This window comes from Erinaceus europaeus, chromosome 16 (genome assembly GCF_950295315.1).
Source record: "Erinaceus europaeus chromosome 16, mEriEur2.1, whole genome shotgun sequence".
NCBI classification, from domain to species: domain Eukaryota; kingdom Metazoa; phylum Chordata; class Mammalia; order Eulipotyphla; family Erinaceidae; genus Erinaceus; species Erinaceus europaeus.
This window is the reverse complement of record NC_080177.1, coordinates 79106936-79126086: the sequence shown is the minus strand read 5'-3', so window position 1 is coordinate 79126086 and position 19151 is coordinate 79106936. Positions and strand designations below refer to the sequence as shown.

The 19151-nt window shown below is 45.2% G+C and overlaps 1 protein-coding gene across 1 annotated transcript in view; it reads left to right on the top strand.

Moving 5' to 3' along the window:
• The window catches only part of SIPA1L1 (signal induced proliferation associated 1 like 1), a 322776-nt gene that overhangs the window by 232899 nt on the left and 70726 nt on the right, over nucleotides 1-19151 (top strand). Inside the window, exons 10-12 of the mRNA XM_060174201.1 lie at nucleotides 1872-2029; nucleotides 16462-17035; nucleotides 18485-18759. Of these exons, the coding sequence (XP_060030184.1) occupies nucleotides 1872-2029; nucleotides 16462-17035; nucleotides 18485-18759 (1007 nt within the window). The remainder of the gene's footprint in view (nucleotides 1-1871; nucleotides 2030-16461; nucleotides 17036-18484; nucleotides 18760-19151) is intronic.

The following is a 19151-nucleotide window of genomic DNA, read 5'->3' as shown; positions in this document are numbered from 1 at the left end:
AGGCACAGACCCCAGCGGTAACCCTGGAAGGAAAAAAAAAAAAAAAAAGACAATGGCATTATCTGTGTAGGAATGACATAATCCATAGACCAGTTATAGCCAAGAACTCTGAGTAGATCAGTCTTCAGTAATGGATATAGCCAGTTTCGAGATGAGTACAGACCAGCCTTTATTTCCATAATATATTATGTCTAGAAATGAGGAAAGGGAACCGGTGGCATAACCCACTGGGGTTGGTGCTGCCTCGCTAGAAGATGACTCGGGTTGCATTAAAAAGTTTCATGAAGGGAGTCGGGCTGTAGCGCAGCGGGTTAAGCGCAGGTGGCGCAAAGCACAAGGACCGGCATAAGGATCCCGGTTCGAACCCCGGCTCCCCACCTGCAGGGGAGTCGCTTCACAGGCGGTGAAGCAGGTCTGCAGGTGTCTATCTTTCTCTCCTCCTCTCTGTCTTCCCCTCCTCTCTCCATTTCTCTCTGTCCTATCCAACAATGACAACAACAATAATAACTACAACAATAAAACAACAAGGGCAACAAAAGGGAATAAAAAAAAAAGTTTCATGAATAGAAGCTTTTGTCTAATTAATAGCTGATATAAATGTCGGGCTCATTTTCCCCTCAAGAGTCTCCTTATAATACGTATGAGAAATAGGCCTTAACATTGGATTTAAAAAATATTATTTATTTTCTGGCTAGAAGCAGCCAGAAATTAAGAGGGAGAGAGACAGACAGACAGACACCTGCAGCACTGCTTCACCACTCGCAAAGCTTTCCCCCTGCAGGTGAGGACCTGGGGACCATAACATGAGTGTTCCACCACCTGGCCCTTAAAATTGCATTTTTCACACTGTTGAACTAAACTAGTAAACCCTTCCTGAGAAGGCACTGACCCAGGCTGATTCGGAGCACCTGAATTTGCAAACTACTATGCCCAGGCACTATTTAATGTGAAACAAAAGGTGATCCTAACAGTTATAGTTTTCTGTAACTAAATAAGCTATTTAAAATTGAAGTTTAATCTACTTTTAAATTGCTACAACATTCTGAAGTATTACTAATTTTCAGTCATAGATTTTGTGACACACAGAGATTCTTTTTCTCTCTGTCTCTGTCTCTCTCTCTCACTCTGTACCCAAGGGACCAGGCAGTAGCACACCAGGTTAAGCGCACATGGCGTGAAGCACAAGGACCAGCGTAAGGATCTCAGTTCAAGCCCCTCACTCCCCACCTGCAGGGGCATCACTTCACGGGCGGTGAAACAGGTCCGCAGGTGTCTGTCTTTCTCTCTCCCTCTCTTTCTTCCTCTCCTCGATTGATTTCTCTCTGTGCTATCCAACAACAGAGGCAACAACACTAACAGCAACAAAATGGGAAAAAATGGCCTCCAGGAGCAGTGGATTCATAGTGCAGGCACCGAGCCCCAGTGATAACCCTGGAGGCAAAACAAAAAAAAGTGTATCAGAAAACACCTCAGACACATAAATGAAACTAATTAAACCAAAACATAAATTGCGTTGTAATTACTTCAACCGTTTTCATCTCTAGAAACCTTACCCACAGGAAGTTCCTTTCTTGTATGAAAATGGAACAAAACTGTTGTTATGGCAACTGGGGGAGCTGGAGATGCTGGAACTTGGCATAATATGCCAGGTACGAGTTAGGTCTGTCTGAATCTCTGAATGGATTTTGTGTCAACTTCAGAATACCGTCAGTTGTAAAGCAGCCTCAAATACGGGCAGCACGTGTGCAGATCACCTGTGCCGACGCGTCCCGATTCATGTGCAGTGTTCGAGGTGCAGCCGCATGAGAGCACCAGGGAGCCTTGTCTCATCTATGCGGACTGCCAGTTTTTTGTTCTTTTTCCTCTTTTAGCTCCTGCGCAAGAGGCACATCGGAAATGATATCGTCACCGTCGTTTTCCAGGAGCCTGGCGCACAGCCTTTCAGCCCCAAAAACATCCGGTCCCACTTCCAGCACGTCTTTGTCGTCGTCAGAGTTCACAACCCTTGCACGGACAGCGTCTGTTACAGGTATCGGTGTGTGCCCGCCGCCAGGTGCCAGGTGCGTCTGGTGTGTGCGGCGCTCCCCTCCCGCTCGGCCTCAGCGCCTGTGCGCGGCACGGCTCAGGAGAGGACCTATCCCCAAAGCATTGGCGTTCCCCAGAAAGGCTGCTGAGACGCCTGCTGACTCCATTTCCACCTCTTAGGTGATGCTCATCCTCCCTGCTATCTGGTCACCAGCTAAATCACTTCTCCTTCTGCTAATCGTATCTTGCAAGAATGATCACGATAAGTACAGAATAAAAGTTTTGTTTTGGGGGTCGGGCGGTGGCGCAGCGGGTTAAGCGCACGTGGTGCAAAACGCAAGGACCGGCATAAGGATCCCAGTTGGAGCCCCCGGCTCCCCATCTGCAGGGGAGTCGCTTCACAGGCAGTGAAGCAGGTCTGCAGGTGTCTGTCTCTCCCCCTCTCTGTCTTCCCCTCCTCTCTCCATTTCTCTCTGTCCTATCCAACAACGAACAACATCAACAGTGGTAATAATAATAACCACAATGAGGCTGCAACAGCAAGGGCAACAAAAGGGGGAAAAATGGCCTCCAGGGTCAGTGGATTCATGGTGCAGGCACCGAGCCCAGCAATAACCCTGGAGGGAAAAAAAAGTTTTGTTTTGTTTTGTTTTTTTAATTATCTTTATTAGACATCTCCAGACCCCCGGCTTAGGACTTACATGATTGATTCTAACACGAGGCCCCAAACATCCTAGCGGCATTTCTGTACTTGATTAAACGTTTACTAGGATTGTTTTGATGTCACTGTGGCAGTGCTCCCTTGACTGCCAGAACCCAAGCATCCGTGTGCAGAGAGGCCTTTTGAGCAATACGAGGAGAGATGGGTTTTGAAGAGGATAAGAATCAGGGGCCAGGCGGTAGCACACCTAGTTAAGCAGTCACATCACAGTGCGCAAGGAACCCAGGTTCAAGCCCCAGGTCCCACACCTGCAGGGGGGAAAGCTTCATGAGTGGTGAAACAGGCCTGCAGGTATCTGTCTCTCTCCCTCTCTACCTCCCCTCCCCATTAAATTTCTCTCTGTCTCTATCCATTAATAAATAGATAAAAATACATAAAAAGTAAAAGAGCGGGTGTGATGCCAAGATGGCGTGAGAGGTCATTCTAGCAGTCAAAAGATGCTACTAATACAAATCGAACCCCTGCAAAGTATGGAATGTATTCATCTTTCCCACCTTCAAGATTTAGAGCACTGGGCCTTGTTAATGTAGTTACTTAATTCTAAGTTACTGTAGCTACCTACAAGACAAGCAGCCAGCACAGGCCAACCGTCAGTCTGTTGTTAGACCTGCAGCTGTCCCATTTCAAGTGGATTACGAACTGCTTATGGGAACAGAGCAAGCAAGTTCAGGAAGAAGACAGAGAAAGGCTATTTGGGACTACTGCTGGCTGCCGCTGTGCTTATATATATTCTAGAGCATCTGTATTTGTTGCGCTCCTATTGTAAGCCTAGCAGTATTCTCGGCATCTTGTATGTGTTATCTCATTTAATTTAAAACCCATGAGGTCTGGGTACTGTTTTAGCCCTGTTGTCCAGTGATCAAGGTCAGTTGGCGACTAGCAGACAAAGTTTAGTTTTTTCAGATTTACTGAGTTTAGAGCCCTGTCTCCAGGTGCTCAGCTGTGCAGCTTTACTCACACACCCTATGAAGCAAGGAGGCTCTTTGCGCTACTGGTTATTCCACAGCTCTGGCGTTGGCAAGCCTGTGTGAAACCCAAGGCTAGGGATGTGTGTAGTTCCCAAGACTCCGAATGCAGAAGCTGCAACAAAGAAGACATAGGTCTGCAGCCTCAAAAACGAAGTCTCTGAAAACTGCTGTGATGAAATGTAAAATCAAAGAATAAATACCGTGCGTGCCCCCGTCTGAGACAGGTGACTGTTTGCAGATAGACGATATTCCCAACAGCTGGGGCACGCCATGCGCTAGACTTATGCAGAGAATTGCATCTTTTGCAGACAGAAAGCCCCAACCCCTTCTGAATGTGCACTGGGAAGTTTGGAAAGTGGAGAACTAATGCAGTTTTCTAACTAATGTATGAATGCAGGGAGTGGAGTCAGAGCCCTCATGCATGTGAAGTCCTGCTCTGGGGCTCTGTGGGTCCACCATGAACCACTGTGTTTCTGCCATGTGCACTTATCCTGCTTCACCGCTACCCAGCTCCCTTGGGCCACTTTTTATAATTTCCAATAATCATGTATTTTAAAATAAATTAATTTTAACAATAATACGTTTGATCCAATAATATTCCATTTACCTGATATGTCCTATTGTTGTTTGAACACAGAATTTGTTATTTAAAAAACATTGGTGTCCTGCATGTTTGAACAGTGTCTTTGAAATCCGAAGTGCATTGTAGACTGAGCACATCACAATAAGAATGCTCAGTTTCCTTGTTAAGTTTAAGTCCGTTGAAAAAGGATACTCAGAAACTTTGGTTGTTTCAAATGCATTTTTTCTTTTTTTTTAATATTTATTTATTCCCTGTTGTTGCCCTTGTTTGATTGTTGTAGTTATTATTGCTGTTGTTGTTGGATAGGACAGAGAGAAATGGAGAGAGGGGGAGAGAAAGATAGACACCTGTAGACCTGCTTCACCACCTGTGAAGCGACCCCCTTGCAGGTGGGGACCAGGGGGGAGGCTTGAAACCAGCATCCTCACGCCGGTCCTTGTGCTTCGTGCCACATGCACTTAACCCGTCAAATGCATTTTTTCCCAAAGGTTTTGAATAGCTAAGTCAAGTATCAATTTTTAGATCTTAATACAATTCACATCCCTTTGATACACTAGCTACATTTCAAGTGTTCAGTAGCTACATGGAGAGAGGACCAAAGTAAACAGATGGATGAAGAAGAAAAGTGTCCTTAGCCTTCTTCAACACTTTGCTAGAGTCATCTGTCTTACCTCCCCCTGCCTTAGTAGCCCTGCCTTCCTATTGCTTATGTCTAGCCTGTTGTACGAGGGGCCCTTTTCCTAGCCGCACCATGTGTTGCCAAGAATCTCTGTAGTAGCATATTGAACACACCTGCTCAGAAGACCTGGGCTAGCCGAGAATCAAAGCAGGAGTGTGATTATCAAAGCAAATCATCATTGTTAAGCTAGTCTGAAGATTCACTGGACAACTTTAGAACAGTGAAGTTGAGCCCTTTGTAAATCTAATAGCAGTTTGGAAAGTCACTGAAAGAGTTTACAGAAAGGAAAAGCAGGGGCCAGGCAGTAGCGCAAACAGCAGAGCACCATGTTTCAATGCACAAGGATCCTGGTTCAAGTCCCTGGTTCCCACCTTCAGGGAAGAAGCCTCATGAGTACCTTAGGTGTCTCTCTTTGTCTCTCCCCCCTCTGCTTCCCCTTTCTCTTTCAATTCCTCTGTCTCTTTATCCAGTAAGTGAATAAAATATTTGTTAAAAAAATAAAGCTGAGGTTGGCCTGTCTCCCAGGGTACATGGTGTATCAGAAATGTTTGAAGGCCCAGAATAATCAGGGCACATCTCTCTTACAGTCTTTGATGCTCTCAGGGAAGGACAAACACAACTTATTTTCCCATGAAAGTAAATATACCAAGGGCTGGACGGTGGCGCAGCGGGTTAAGTGCAGGTGGCACAAAGCACAAGGACCAGTTTAAGGATCCTAGTTTGAGCCCCCGGCTGCCGGCCTGAAGGGGGGGGGAGGGTCGCTTCACGGGCAGTGAAGCAGGTCTGCAGGTGTCTGTCTTTCTCTCCCCCTCTGTCTTCCCCTCCTCTCTCCATTTCTCTCTGTCCTATCCAACAACAATAATAACAACAACAACAATAATAACCAAAATGACAATAAAATGGGGAAAAAATGGCCTCCAGGAGCAGTGGATTCGTATTGCAGGCACCGAGCCCCAGCAATAACCCTGGTGGCAATAAATAAATAAATTAATTTAAAAAAGTAAATATACTATGGAATGGAAAATCTCTTACCAATTTCAAGAGAAAATGTGGATCTTGGAAGGACTTCTAGAAGTATGAATATTTTCCTCATCCCGTAACCCCTCTCTAAACTTCTAGGGGTATGGTTCATAGACCTCTTCACTAGGGGTGCATAGGAAAAGTTAAGAGATAGATTTATGCTGACTTTGGTTAAAACCAGTTAAATTTTATCCATGGGGGGCCGGGCGGTAGTGCAACAGGTTAAGCGCACATGGTGCCAAGCTCAAGGACCGGCATAAGGATCCTGGTTCAAGTCCCTGGCTCCCCACCTGCGTGGGGAGGGGGGAGTCACTTGACAAGTAGTGAAGCAGGTCTACAGGTGTCTATCTTTCTCTCTCCCTCTCTGTCTTCCCCTTTTCTCTGTCCTGTCCAACAACAATGACAGCAGTGACAACAATGATAATAGCAACAACAACGATAAACCACAAGGGCAACAAAAGGGGGAAAAAATGGCCTCCAGGAGCAGTGGATTTGTAGTGTAGGCACCGAGACTCAGCAATAACCCTGGAGGCAAAAGGAAGGAAAGAAAAAAATTTTTTAAAAGGAAAAGAAAAAATATTATCCATGAGTGAGATAGTTGGAGTAATTCATATTCTTTCCAGCCTTCAGAATTTCTAGTGACCAGCTTTCTCCCCCACAAACCGCGCATGGTACATCATGACTTCCTGGTGTTTTTGAGCTTTGGCATGTGCAAACTTCTTTCCTCTGAGTGGCTTTCTTGCTGTGATCACACAGACAAGTATGGGATTAGTATAGGCTGGAGAGGGAGGAGCTTTATTGGACCAAACGGAATGTGGTGTGTTTTTAGATAGAGTAAGATGGAATTCATTGAAGGGGGAGTAATTCTGGGAGTGCTCTGTGCTGCATTTCCTAGCACAGGGACAGCCAGGCAGAGGAGCTTGTTAGAATGTGAGAGTGTCACAGCTGTGCTTTGTAAATAATCAGAATAGGCTCGATGTCTCCATGCAATATAGTGTGTACATACAGAGACACCTCCGTGTGCAGGTTACTGGTCTTCTTCATCTATTCTTGTCCAGTTCTCTTCAGCATTTGCCATGTATGAGAAAGGCAGTATTCCGCACCCTGAGTCGCAGCAGAGAGACAGAAAAATCGCTAACGTGATACAGAAATTAAACCCTAAATTAAAGTGTGTTATGCCTCCCTGAGTACTAGAAAGCTGATGTAGGGATAACTGACTACTTTAACTGCAGAGGCCCCTTGACCGTGACTAGTAGACATATCCAGAAAACTTAAAATTCATTCCCTAAGTTTGTGTCCTGAAGTCTATGTCTATAACCTCAGTAGAGAACTCTCCTCCCATCTCTCTTATTTTTTTAAATTAGCTTTATTTATTTATTGGATAGAGACAGCCAAAAATCGAGAGGGAACGGGGAGATAGAGAGAGAGTTACTCGTAGCTCTGCTTCGCCTGCAAGTGGGGACTGGGGGGCTCAAACCCGGGTCCTTGCGCATTGTAACATGTGTGCTCAATCAGGTGCCCCACCACCTGGCCCCTTCTCCCATCTCCTCGCCTCTGTTTCTATCAATACAGTGAGTTTAATTATCTGGTCCCGGTTAATGAAACAAATTAGAAGCAACAAATCAAAATGACTGAGCTGTGTGCTCTGTAGTGACTAAGACACATTGAAAACATTGGTCAGAGACTGCTGACAAGGGAGATGCAGGAGGACTTCTCAGCAAGGTACAAATTCAGTAAAAGGGAATCTGGAATCTTCCGGTTTGAAAGCAAACTAAAGCATTTCACTCATCCTTGAGGGCCTGGCATTATAGAGACACGATGTAAAGCTTTTTACAGGGGCCGGGCGGTAGCGCAGCGGGTTAAGCGCATGTGGTCTTACTAATCACAAGGACCAGCGCAAGGATCCTGGCTCAAGCCCCCAGCTCCCCCCCTGCAGGGGAATTGCTTCACAGGCGGTGAAGCAGGTCTGCAGGTGTCTGTCTTTCTCTCCTCTCTCCATTTCTCTCTGTCCTATCCAGCAACAACAATAACATGGGCAACAAAAATGGGGAAAAAAATGGCCTCCAGGAGCTGTGGATTCGTAGTGCAGGCACTGGGCCCCAGCGATGACCCTGGAGGCAAAACAGAACAAAAACTTGTTTCACTGTTTTTAGGTAACTAATTAATGAATCTAGGCATTGACCGTCCAAGACTGTACATGTGCAGAAAGAGGCAGTGCTGTGTCTCATCGTGGAGAAGCAGCTCACTTGTGAATCGTTCTCGACTCTCCTCCCCAGATGGAATCCGACCAACCCTCTTGACAAGCCAATTGACGGAAAATGCAAATGACTGACAGACATGTCTCTAGTCACCTCAACTCATCCTACCTGACAAATAGCCCGTTTTCTTCACAAAGAGGTTGTAAGGAATAGAAAATGAGAGCAGAGGGGCTTACAAAGTAAAGATACTTCACTCGGAACCTAGTCAGCCGCAGCGTATAAACCTTATTTTAATGTAATTCAGCCAGAAAGAGTAAAAAGAAAGAAAGAAAGAAAGAAAATAATATAAAAATGTAGAGAACCTTACGTGGTAGTTGCCTCTTTGACAAAGAATTGTTAATTGTAGAAGTCCAGTAATCATTCCTCCCCACCCTACCCCCCCCCCCCCGTCTTTAAAACAGGTGTTAAACTGCTGTCAGTAACTGTCTAGGAAGGTAAAAAATATATGTTACTTCTCTTAGACTGATTTCCATATTCGGTGTTGAGAATATAATAAATGTTGAAAGGAGTCAGTATGATGTAGTGCAAAAAGCACTTGGCATCCAACCAGACTGTTAAACCTCTGAGATCTCAGATTTCACTTTCTGTGCAGTGGAAGTTGTTTGGTATCTACGTAAAAATCCCATAAGTAAAACACCCAGTGTCAGTAGGGAGTGTGGTCTGCACACAGAAAATGTCCTTTTGCTTCCTTTGTTGTCTGAATAACAAATAGATAAACATGTTCCTAGAAAGAAAAAAAAAAGTTCAAGTAGGTCAAGTGGTTAAAAATAGAATCCACTCAGAATGTCTATTTCACGGCAGAATTAATCAGCATCGTTACTGTCCAATGTAGCTGACATTTCTAAAGTAAAAATCTGAGTATCTAAAATTCCATATAGAAAAAAAAAAGCCCTTTCTGGAAAAGATTCAGCCTCTGTAACATAATCTGTTGTGTGGCATCCTTCAGACCTGGCCTCTCACTCAGCTCCCACTGGCACCTCTGGCCGACTCCCGGCACACCAGTCCCCTGCTGGCACCAGCCGCACCTCGTTTTTTAACCATGTGGAGATACTTAGGGCTCGTAGAACATTCTGTTCTCGTCCTCTGTGTACATCCTGCTCTGCAGGCATGAAAGCCTCTTCTCTTATACAGCCGTAGCCCTCCATCTGAGGAGTTCCTGCTTCTTTCTGGAATGTTCCCCTGACCAAGACGGAGTACTTCCCTTGTGTTTCCCCTCGCACTGGACAGTTCCCCCAGGAAAGAAAACAGTGACTATAGCCCCCAACTGAAATTAACCCTCAACCTTTAACATGCACAGAAGGACAGTGTATATACTAACAGAGAGCAGCAGGGCTCGGCGTGTGGAGAACAACTCCCACAAAGGCCATGGGTGTAGACTCCTCTGTCTACACTGTTCTTGGCCAGGTCTGCGTTTTGGAAAAGTTCTCCAAGTTGGCAGTCTCACTCAAACTCCAGGAAGGGGAGTCCCCCCCCCCTCCTGTTTTGGTGTTCCTTAAGTCCCCTTCCCTTTAAACTTCGAATTGATCATTGCTTATGGCTCTTTCCATTGTGCTTAAGATCAGGTGTCTTTTTTCTTTTCTTTTTTTTTTTTTCTTCACTGACATGTTTCTCAGTTTCCCAATGAGGTGTTTCTGTTACAATGTCTCTGACACATTCTCCTGTGTCAACATGATACTGAGTTTGGGTGTCGAGACCTTGGGCTTTGCCTGAGGTATTTGATGCCAGCAGTAGTTCCCAGCCTAATGGTGACCTCTTACGTGGCTTTTTTTCCAGGAGCCCTTTAGCAAGCCCTGTCGGGAGGGAGCAGGGATTAAAAGGCATAATCTTATCCTAGTGTGTTAAGTTCACTCTCCAGAAATTGAAATCTCAATCCGGGTTCTCTGACAAGCTCTGCACAAATCATTTCTCAGATTCTGTTTCCTGGAGCAGTGAAGTATGTGTACTAGCTGTTCAGACCGAGGTTGGGGGATATGTCAAAAGACAGTAAAGCACAGAATGCATACTTTCTCCCTTCTTCATTATGCTCCTGATTTTGAAGACACTATTTTTCTGTTAAAAAAGGAAAAAGAACACATTATTCAGTTAAAGGCAAACTCAACATGAATTTTAAGATGACATTCAGGATTTTACTGGCAGGGGTTGAGGAACATGGAATTTCCACATTCCCTTCTAGAATTATCTTTTTGTAACTTTCCAGCCTCTGAACTTATGTCTGCTTGACTATCTAAACTTGATTCTGTTTAGATATCTCTTTTAAGTAGAAATTTCCTGTCCTGATCAATGCTGAAATTATAGGTTGATTTCCAAGATGATATAACCTTGCATATGAGGCTAACGTAAATGTGGCCAAACAGAAACTTTCAAATCTACTTTAAATATGTATGTGTGTATATATATATATATTTATATATTTGATAGGAAGAGAGAATTGAGCATGGGGGGGAGACAGAATAAGAGGCCCCTGCAGGCCTGCTTCATTGTCGGGGTCTCTGGCGGATGATCTCCAGGAGAAAGGTAACGGACCGGTTCTTTCTCACTCGCGCAAGGGATGACACGAAGTAAAGACACCGGGGAGACCTGCAGCATGCTCAGATCTCAGATCTCATTTATTAGCAAGTGGGCAAAAGTTTAAATAGAAAACCAAACAAAGAACATTATTCAGATATGTCAGAAATTACAGGTTTCTTAAAGGTCAGCTTGCCCCTATGGTACGGGGCTGGTATGACAAGAATTGATGCAGATACATAAAGGTCAAGATGACTAGTCTCCTGATGCAGGATTTAATTACCCAAATTACCGTTTGAGGGGAGGACAGGGGTTGAACCAGTTAAGGCAAGATAGAGAGAAGATAAGCAAATTGAGGACATCAAAGGGCACTGCTAGGAGTGTGTGATAGGTGTGTTCTCCTCTGTGATCAGAAGGTGAGGTGAACTTTGAGTAAATGAATCTTAAAGTAGGCGGCCATGTGGCCTGCAGTTAATGAAGAGAGGCAGTGAGGTTTCGTGGGCCTGAGAGTCAAGAAGCAAAGAATTAAGTCTGAGCTTCCCCCCTTTGCTCACCTTTGCTCACCCCTTTGCTTCCCCCCTTTGAGAGAGACTCACAAGGGGGTACCTTCCCAGACCTCCATCCAAGGATGGGGGGAGGACTCCCTAAGCTCTATCAAGCTTACACGTAGCCCCACCCCACACTTCATCGCTGGTGGAGCTTCTCTCTGCAGGTGAGTTCTGGAGGCTTGACTCTGGGTCCTTATGCACTCAGCCAGGTGCACCACCATGGAGCCCCACCAGCTCTGCTACTAAAGACATTAAGGACAGTGACCAGAAGATAGCGCAACTGCTAACGCACACACCTGACTACGTGCAAGGACCTGGGATGGGAGGGAAAGCAGCACAGGCACCGTGCTTGTACAGCAGGTGTCGGGGTGTCTCTCCTCTCTGCCTCTGTTTTAAAATGAAAAATAGCAAAATGTTTTATATTGGCCTGGGAGGTGGTGCAGTGGGTGAGGTGTTGGACGCTCCAGTGTGACATCCAAAGCTCAAGCCCTAGCATTGCATGTGCCAAAGGGATTCTCGTTAATGCCACCTAAGTATTTCCAGAGAGCTGGTGAAAGTCTGGAAAGGCTTCTTACAAAGGGCAGATGTTCTTTCCGCTGAGCTTAAAACAGACCTTATTATCAGGAGTTCAGGATCGGTGGCATCTAAATTAGTGCGTTTTTAACCTCGTAGAAAACCTTGAAAGTCAGATGTACTCAAAACAAGACCCTTTGTTGGAAAAGGGCATTCTGGGAGTATCATCCTCATCTTCTGTAAGGGTTCTGTTTGTAATGAGGCAAACCTGATTTTAGTGTCTGTGTCTTTTACCTCCCTACCAGGATGAATCACCGATAATTACAAGTTGGAGACTCAGTTCCTTCATAGTTCACTCCAGAGTTTTGTAATTATTGGTGGGTTTTGAGTGTATATTTGTATCAAGTTCCATCAGTTGTGAAATAGATCTATAGAAAGCCAGCGAGTTCTACCGGCAAGTGGATGAAGGGTACTCACCCTGGAAGAATGTTTTTCTCTCCTTCTTTAAAAATAAATCACAGCTGTTTCTCAGAAAGTGTAATGATTTCAAGTGAAATTAGCTAGAGAAGTTGCCAATTAATAAATAAAAGATACTAAATATTTCTGGATCCTTACAGAATTCCTTTGAAAATTTCTGGCCAAAAAAAAAATTCTAGCAAATCTAGATTTCAACCTCCTTTGCTTGACTTAGATAAAATAACTTGATCAAATGGAAATTATACAACTGTCAGTATTCCAGCCAGACAGTTCACTGCAGACAGGATAGATTGCTTTTCCATCACTGGGATAATTATGTTTCAGGAGGTTTCTGTGGATCCTCTCCTTAGGAAATGGAGTGTCTCTTACCTGCTTTCTTTGTCCCAGAATGAACTAAGGAGCCTGTTTGCTTTTGAAAGAAATCTAGAAATCAGCATTTAGGCCACTCCATGGAATCTCCAGGGTGGTGGTGGGGGGGACAACAACTTGATTTGCTTCCTGAGGCTCCTGATTTTATTGAACTGTCCTATTTCACAAGAAACAAACTTTTTTTTCACTTTTTTTTTTGTTTGCCTCCACGGTTATTGCTGGGGCTCAGTGCCTGCAGTGAGAATCCACTGCTCCTGGAGGCTATTTTTTTCCCATTTTGTTGCCCTTGTTGTGCTTGTTAGTTGTCATTGTTGTCATAGCTGTTGTTGTTGTTAGACAGGACAGAGAGAAATGGAGAGAGGAGGGGAAGACAGAGATGAGGAGAGAAAGATAGACACCTGCAGACCTGCTTCACCGCTTGCGAAGCGACCTTCTCCAGGTGGGGAGCCGGGGCTCGAACCGGGATCCTTACTCCTGCCCTTGCACTTTGCACCATGTGCGCTTAACCTGCTGCGCTACTGCCTGACTCCCCCTTTTTTTTTTTTAAAGAAAAGTGGAGAATATTAAGCAGGACCCTTCTCAGAATAGAGAAAAAATAATAATAAAACAACTTTTCAGTTAAATTTGAAAGCTATGTAGCCTCTGATTTTATTTTCAGTTATTCTGGGAGTTTTAGAAAGAGAAACACTTATTTTTAGTTAGTTAGTTTTAGATAGAGACAGAAAGTCAGAGAGAAAGATACCACACAACAAAGTTGGGTCCTTCAGTGCAGTTGGGGCCAGGCTCAAACCTGGATCACATTCATGGCTAAGCACACTATCCAAGAGATGTATTTCAAGAAACAGTCGTTTTACTGTTTTCCTAGTACTTCGTGACATTGTAGAACTGACTCACTTTCATACAGTGAATTGGGTTGTGAGGAAGAGTCTGTCCAGTTAGAATTATCGTTCTCAGCCTTCTCATTTTGCTGAGGTCCTACAGTAATAAGACTTTGGAACATGACTGAAAACACACAACCTGTCCACTTCCAATTTGCTTGTTGTTCTAGGAAAGGGGAAAATAAGAACTTCTTTAGTAGGGAGTCAGGCGGTAGTGCAGCGGGTTAAGCGCACGTGGTGCAAAGCGCAAGAACCGGCATAAGGATCCTGGTTCTAGTCCCCGGCTCCCCACCTGCAGGGCAGTCGCTTCACAGGCGGTGAAGCAGGTCTGCAGGTGTCTGTCTTTCTCTCCCCCTCTCTGTCTTCCCCTCCTCTCTCCATTTCTCTCTGTCCTATCCAACAATGATGACATCAATAACTACAACAACAATCAAAAGACAAGGGCAACAAAAGGGAAAATAAATAAAAATTTTTTAAAAGGAATGAAAAGTAGTAAGTTATGGGGTCCCGGCAGCGGTGCACCAGGTTAAACTTCACATGTTACTAGACACTAGACGTAAGGACCTGGGTTTGAGCCCCTGCTCTCCACCTGCAAGGGAAAAGCTTCATGAGTGGTGAAACAGTGCTTCTCTCTGTCTCTCTCTCTCTCCCTCTCGAATTCTGTCTGTCCTACCAAAAGAGAGAGAGAGAAGGAAGCAAATGACCACCATACGCGGTGGATTCATTGTGCAAGCACCCCAGTGATAGCCCTCAGTAAATAAAAAGTCATTGTTTGTATGGACCACTTCTTAGGCGAATATTTTAACAGTATTCTTAGGCTCAATTTTAACAACACATGCAGGGGGAAAAAAGCTTGCTATGAATTGGCTTTCTTAAAATTTACTTCTAAAGGTAAAATAACTTCTTCACAAATTGTCAAAATTGGATGGAGGTAGATCGCATAATGGTTATACAAAGAGACTTTCATGCCTGAGGTTCCAGAGTCCCAAGTTCAATCCCCTGTACCACCATAAACCAGAGCTGAGCAGTGTTCTGGTAAAATAAATAGTCACACTTACTCTTAGAGTCTGAAAACTCTGGTTTTTGTCAGAGGGAAGAGTTTAGTAGGGATTTGAGGACACACAGGAGCTTTGCTGATGGGTACACTGAGCGCACAGATACATGTCTGTGTGTGGAACTAGACTTAAAAAATCTTACATTTTAAACCAATATTTAATCAATAAAATTAAAATATTTTTTTAACACCTATATATTGAGAGTCTTTGCACCAAACAAACAAAAAACTCTGTCTGGATCAGAATTTGGATCAAAGAGTAGCTCCATTAAAAAATAGGATTTTAGAGCACTGTTGCTGTTATTATAAAGGTCATAATCGTTTTATTATGTATTTAAATTCCAGTTTCTTTTTTTTTTTTTTTTTGCCTCCAGGGTTATTGCTGGGGCTCAGTGCCTGCACCATGAATCTACTGCTCCTGGAGGCCATTTTTTTCCCTTTTTGTTGCCCGTGTTATAGCCTTGTTGTGGTTATTATTGTTATTGTTGATGTCGTTCATTGTTGGATAGGACAGAGAGAAACGGAGAGAGGAGGGGAAGACTCTGTCTTCCCTAGACTCGGTCTTTCTTCTCTAGGGGGAGAGAAAGACAGACACCTGCAGACCTGCTTCACCGCCTGTGAAGTGACTCCCCTGCAGGTGGGGAGCTGGGGGCTCAAACCGGGATCCGATCCTTAGCTGGTCTTTGCGCTTTGGGTCACGCGTGCTTAACCCGCTGCGCTACCACCCCGACCTCCCCAGTTTCATTTTTAAGTGGTATGTTTGATTAAGTTGCCTAATGCCTGACGTAGGCCAAAAAAACAATTATTTGTTTGTTCACTTTTATTGCCACCACGGTTATGTCTGGGGTTCAGTGCCTACAGGACATATCAGCTCCTCCCAGAGCCACCCCCCCCTTTTTAAATTTTATCTGATGGGACAGAGAAAAATTGAGAGCAGGAGATAGAAAGGGAATGAGAAAGACCTGCAGACCTACTTCACCACACCTGAAGCTTTGTGCCTGCAGGTGGGAGCCAGAGGTTGGAACCTGGGTTTGCTCCTGGTAGAGTGTGTGCTGAGCTGCGGGTGCCACCAGCGGGCCCCAGACTGTTCGCCTGTTTGTGTGTTGCATCCTGGGGTGGTCCCACTGTTACTTCTGGGCATCCTAGCTGAACTGGAAACCGCATCTGTGGTCCTGCCGGACCTGCTTATTCTAGAAGGTTGTGCAGCTACAGTAACCCTCCCTCAGGGACACCAGCAAGTCTCTCAGCTCTCTTTTCTAAAGTCAGCTTTTGCTTTACTGGACGCCACAGTAAATCTGTTAGGGGTTATGGTTGGCTTGTTCTTCTCTGTCAAAGAAAAGAAAGCTTTGCTGTATGGAATTGGTGGTTTTATTTTGTTTTAATTTTTTAATATTGATTCCCTTTTGTTGCCCTTGTTGTTTTATTGTTGTGGTTATTGATGTCATGGTTGTTGGATAGGATGGAGAGAGGAGGGGAAGACAGTGATGGGGGTGGGAGAAAGACAGACACCTGCAGACCTGCTTCACTGCCTGTAAAGCGACTCCCCTGCAGGTGGGGAGCCGGGGTCTTGAACCGGGATCCTTACCCAGGTCCTTGCGCTTTGTGCCACGTGCGCTTAACCCGCTGTGCTACTGCCCAACCCCTCATTTTTTTTTTAGGCGGGGGTGGCTGGGGGAAAAAAAGCTATTTTCTGTTGATTCTAAAGGTGATTGAATTAAAACTCCTGTATATGTTCATCAGAAAGAGTAAGTGGGCACTGACTTCTCTAGAGATCCATCTTTGTCTTTGACTTTAATCGTGTCCTCGTGCTGTGAGGCTGAGTACTGACGCTCCTTTCCCTCTCTGATCTTTGTGTCTTCTTAGTGTGGCTGTGACCAGGTCCAGAGACGTCCCTTCCTTTGGGCCGCCCATCCCCAAAGGGGTGACTTTCCCTAAATCAAACGTATTCAGGGACTTTCTTTTGGCCAAAGTCATCAATGCCGAAAACGCCGCTCATAAATCGGAGAAGTTCCGCGCCATGGCAACGCGGACACGCCAGGAGTATCTGAAGGATCTGGCAGAAAAGAACGTCACCAACACCCCTATCGACCCATCTGGCAAGTTCCCGTTTATCTCTCTGGCCTCTAAGAAGAAGGAAAAGTCGAAACCATATCCAGGAGCTGAACTCAGCAGCATGGGGGCCATCGTGTGGACAGTCCGGGCCAAAGACTACAATAAGGCGATGGAAATCGACTGCCTTCTCGGGATCTCTAACGAGTTCATCATCCTCATCGAACAGGAGACCAAGAGCGTGGTTTTCAACTGTTCCTGCAGAGATGTGATCGGGTGGACGTCCACTGACACCAGTCTCAAAATCTTCTATGAGCGAGGAGAATGTGTTTCTGTGGAGAGCCTCCTTACCAGCGAGGACATCAAAGAGATTGTCAGAAGGTTGCAGGTGAGCCCTTCCCTGCCGCTTCACCTCGCGATTCCCCTTTCAGGGCGCGTGCAGAACAGACTTGAGCCAGGTGACCAAAGCTCGCGCTGTTTGGGAAGCTCCCGAGAGCCCCTTCATAATGTGAAATGATGCAGAGGTGGTCACACCAGATTCTTACTGTTTTTCAGTACAAAAAGTGGTAGAACAAGTGAAGCGAGACACATTAGTCTAATGTGTGTTTGTACTGGGGTCCATTTGCATGGGTTCTGTCTCAGTGGCTGGTGATATAACTCAAGCCACCTTCTTTAGGTATTAGAAAGAATCTGTTTTTATTAGTGTTTTAAAATTTATGTGCAAAATTATAAGGTAGCAGGTACAACTCCACACTCTTCCCACCAGTAGAGTTCTATGCCCCAGTCCCTCCACTGGAAGCTACAGCAGTTCTCTTAAGGTTGCTGATGTGGGCTGACTATTATTTCTACAACTGTCTGTCTATATCTGTACATATATGCTCCCCCCTTTTTTCCTATGGTTCCATCTTCTCTTCCACTCCAGGTCACACATATACCTATTACTACATCCAAATATCCCTCCCTTTTTCCTCTTCTCTCTCTGGGTCCTGATGGAGTTGGAGTTCAGAGCCCTCTGGTCATCTTCCCCCATCCTTTCTCCCCCACTGGGAGTCTGGGTCCACATTCTTTATGGGGTGCAGGAGGTGGGAGTTCTGGCTTTTGCACTTGCTTTTCTGCTGAACATGTGTGTTCATCCCCCTAGCCTGTTGGTATTAGAAATTGACGATCTGGGGGTCCAGTGGTAGTGCAGCGGGTTAAGTGCACATTGCGTGAAGTGCAAGGACCAGCTTAAGGATCGAAGTGTACACATAGTACAAAGTGTAAGGACCCAAGCAAGGATCCTGGTTCGAGTCCCAGGCTCCCCACCTACAGGAGAGTCGCTTCACAGGCGGTGAAGCAGGTCTGCAGGTGTCTGTCTTTCTCTCCCCCTCTGTCTTCCCCTCCTCTCTCCATTTCTCTCTTGTCTTATCCAACAACGACGACATCAATAACAACAATAATAACTATAACAACAATAAAAAAACAACAAGGACAACAAAAGGGAAAATAAATAAATATAAAAAATTAAAAAAAAAAGAATTTGACAATCTGCTAATGCTGATTTTTTTCAAGACTGAAGCTAGTGGCAGAATTGTTTATTTTAGCTGCCAGCTCCGTCCAGGTCTCTGTTAAAGGTTTCCTCGTAATGCCACTGAAGCCATCAAGTTCTTCAGATACCACAAAGAAATCTTTGTGGGCACAGTAAGTAGGGATCAATGCACGGGAAATAATCATATTTATATGCTCTTCTGTTGATCAAGGGTATGTAGAGACAGCTGCAAGTTGTCCCCGTTTTCCATTCCCTCCACTCAACAGCCTGTTGGCAGTAAAGCATTATGTCTTTTGTTTCTTGGTCCAGTTTGTGTCCAAAGGCTGTGAATCAGTGGAGATGACCCTGCGGAGGAATGGGCTGGGCCAGCTTGGCTTCCACGTCAACTACGAGGGCATAGTAGCAGACGTGGAACCCTATGGCTATGCCTGGCAAGCCGGGCTGAGGCAGGGCAGCCGGCTGGTGGAGATCTGCAAGGTGGCCGTGGCCACCCTGAGCCACGAACAGATGATTGACCTCCTGAGAACATCCGTCACGGTCAAGGTGGTCATCATCCCCCCTCATGATGACTGCACTCCACGGAGGTAGGTCTGAGTGGCAGCTCTGAGCCTGAGGGCACAGGGCCAGATTGCTCCACTGTGTAGAAAGAACTCCTTCTGCTTGCTTGGGGGTGAGGGGGTGGGAGGTGGGGTCTTTGGGTGCTGAGAAGAGCCTTTGATTACATGTGATGGTGAAAGTTCCATCCATGGAAAGTCTGACTCGGGACATAACTCCCTTTAAGTGTGTGGGCAACAGCGGCTGGAAAAAGTGACTAACTTGGACCATTCCTAGGATGTGCATCTCTGGCTTTCCAAAGTTGCCATTACAAATAGAAGCGGCTGCTAAGACCCGTCTAAAGCATCTTGCCCCAGTAGCTAAGAAACATTTAGCAGTTGATGTGAAAGATACTCAGCCTTGCAAACCGACAGTTTTTTTT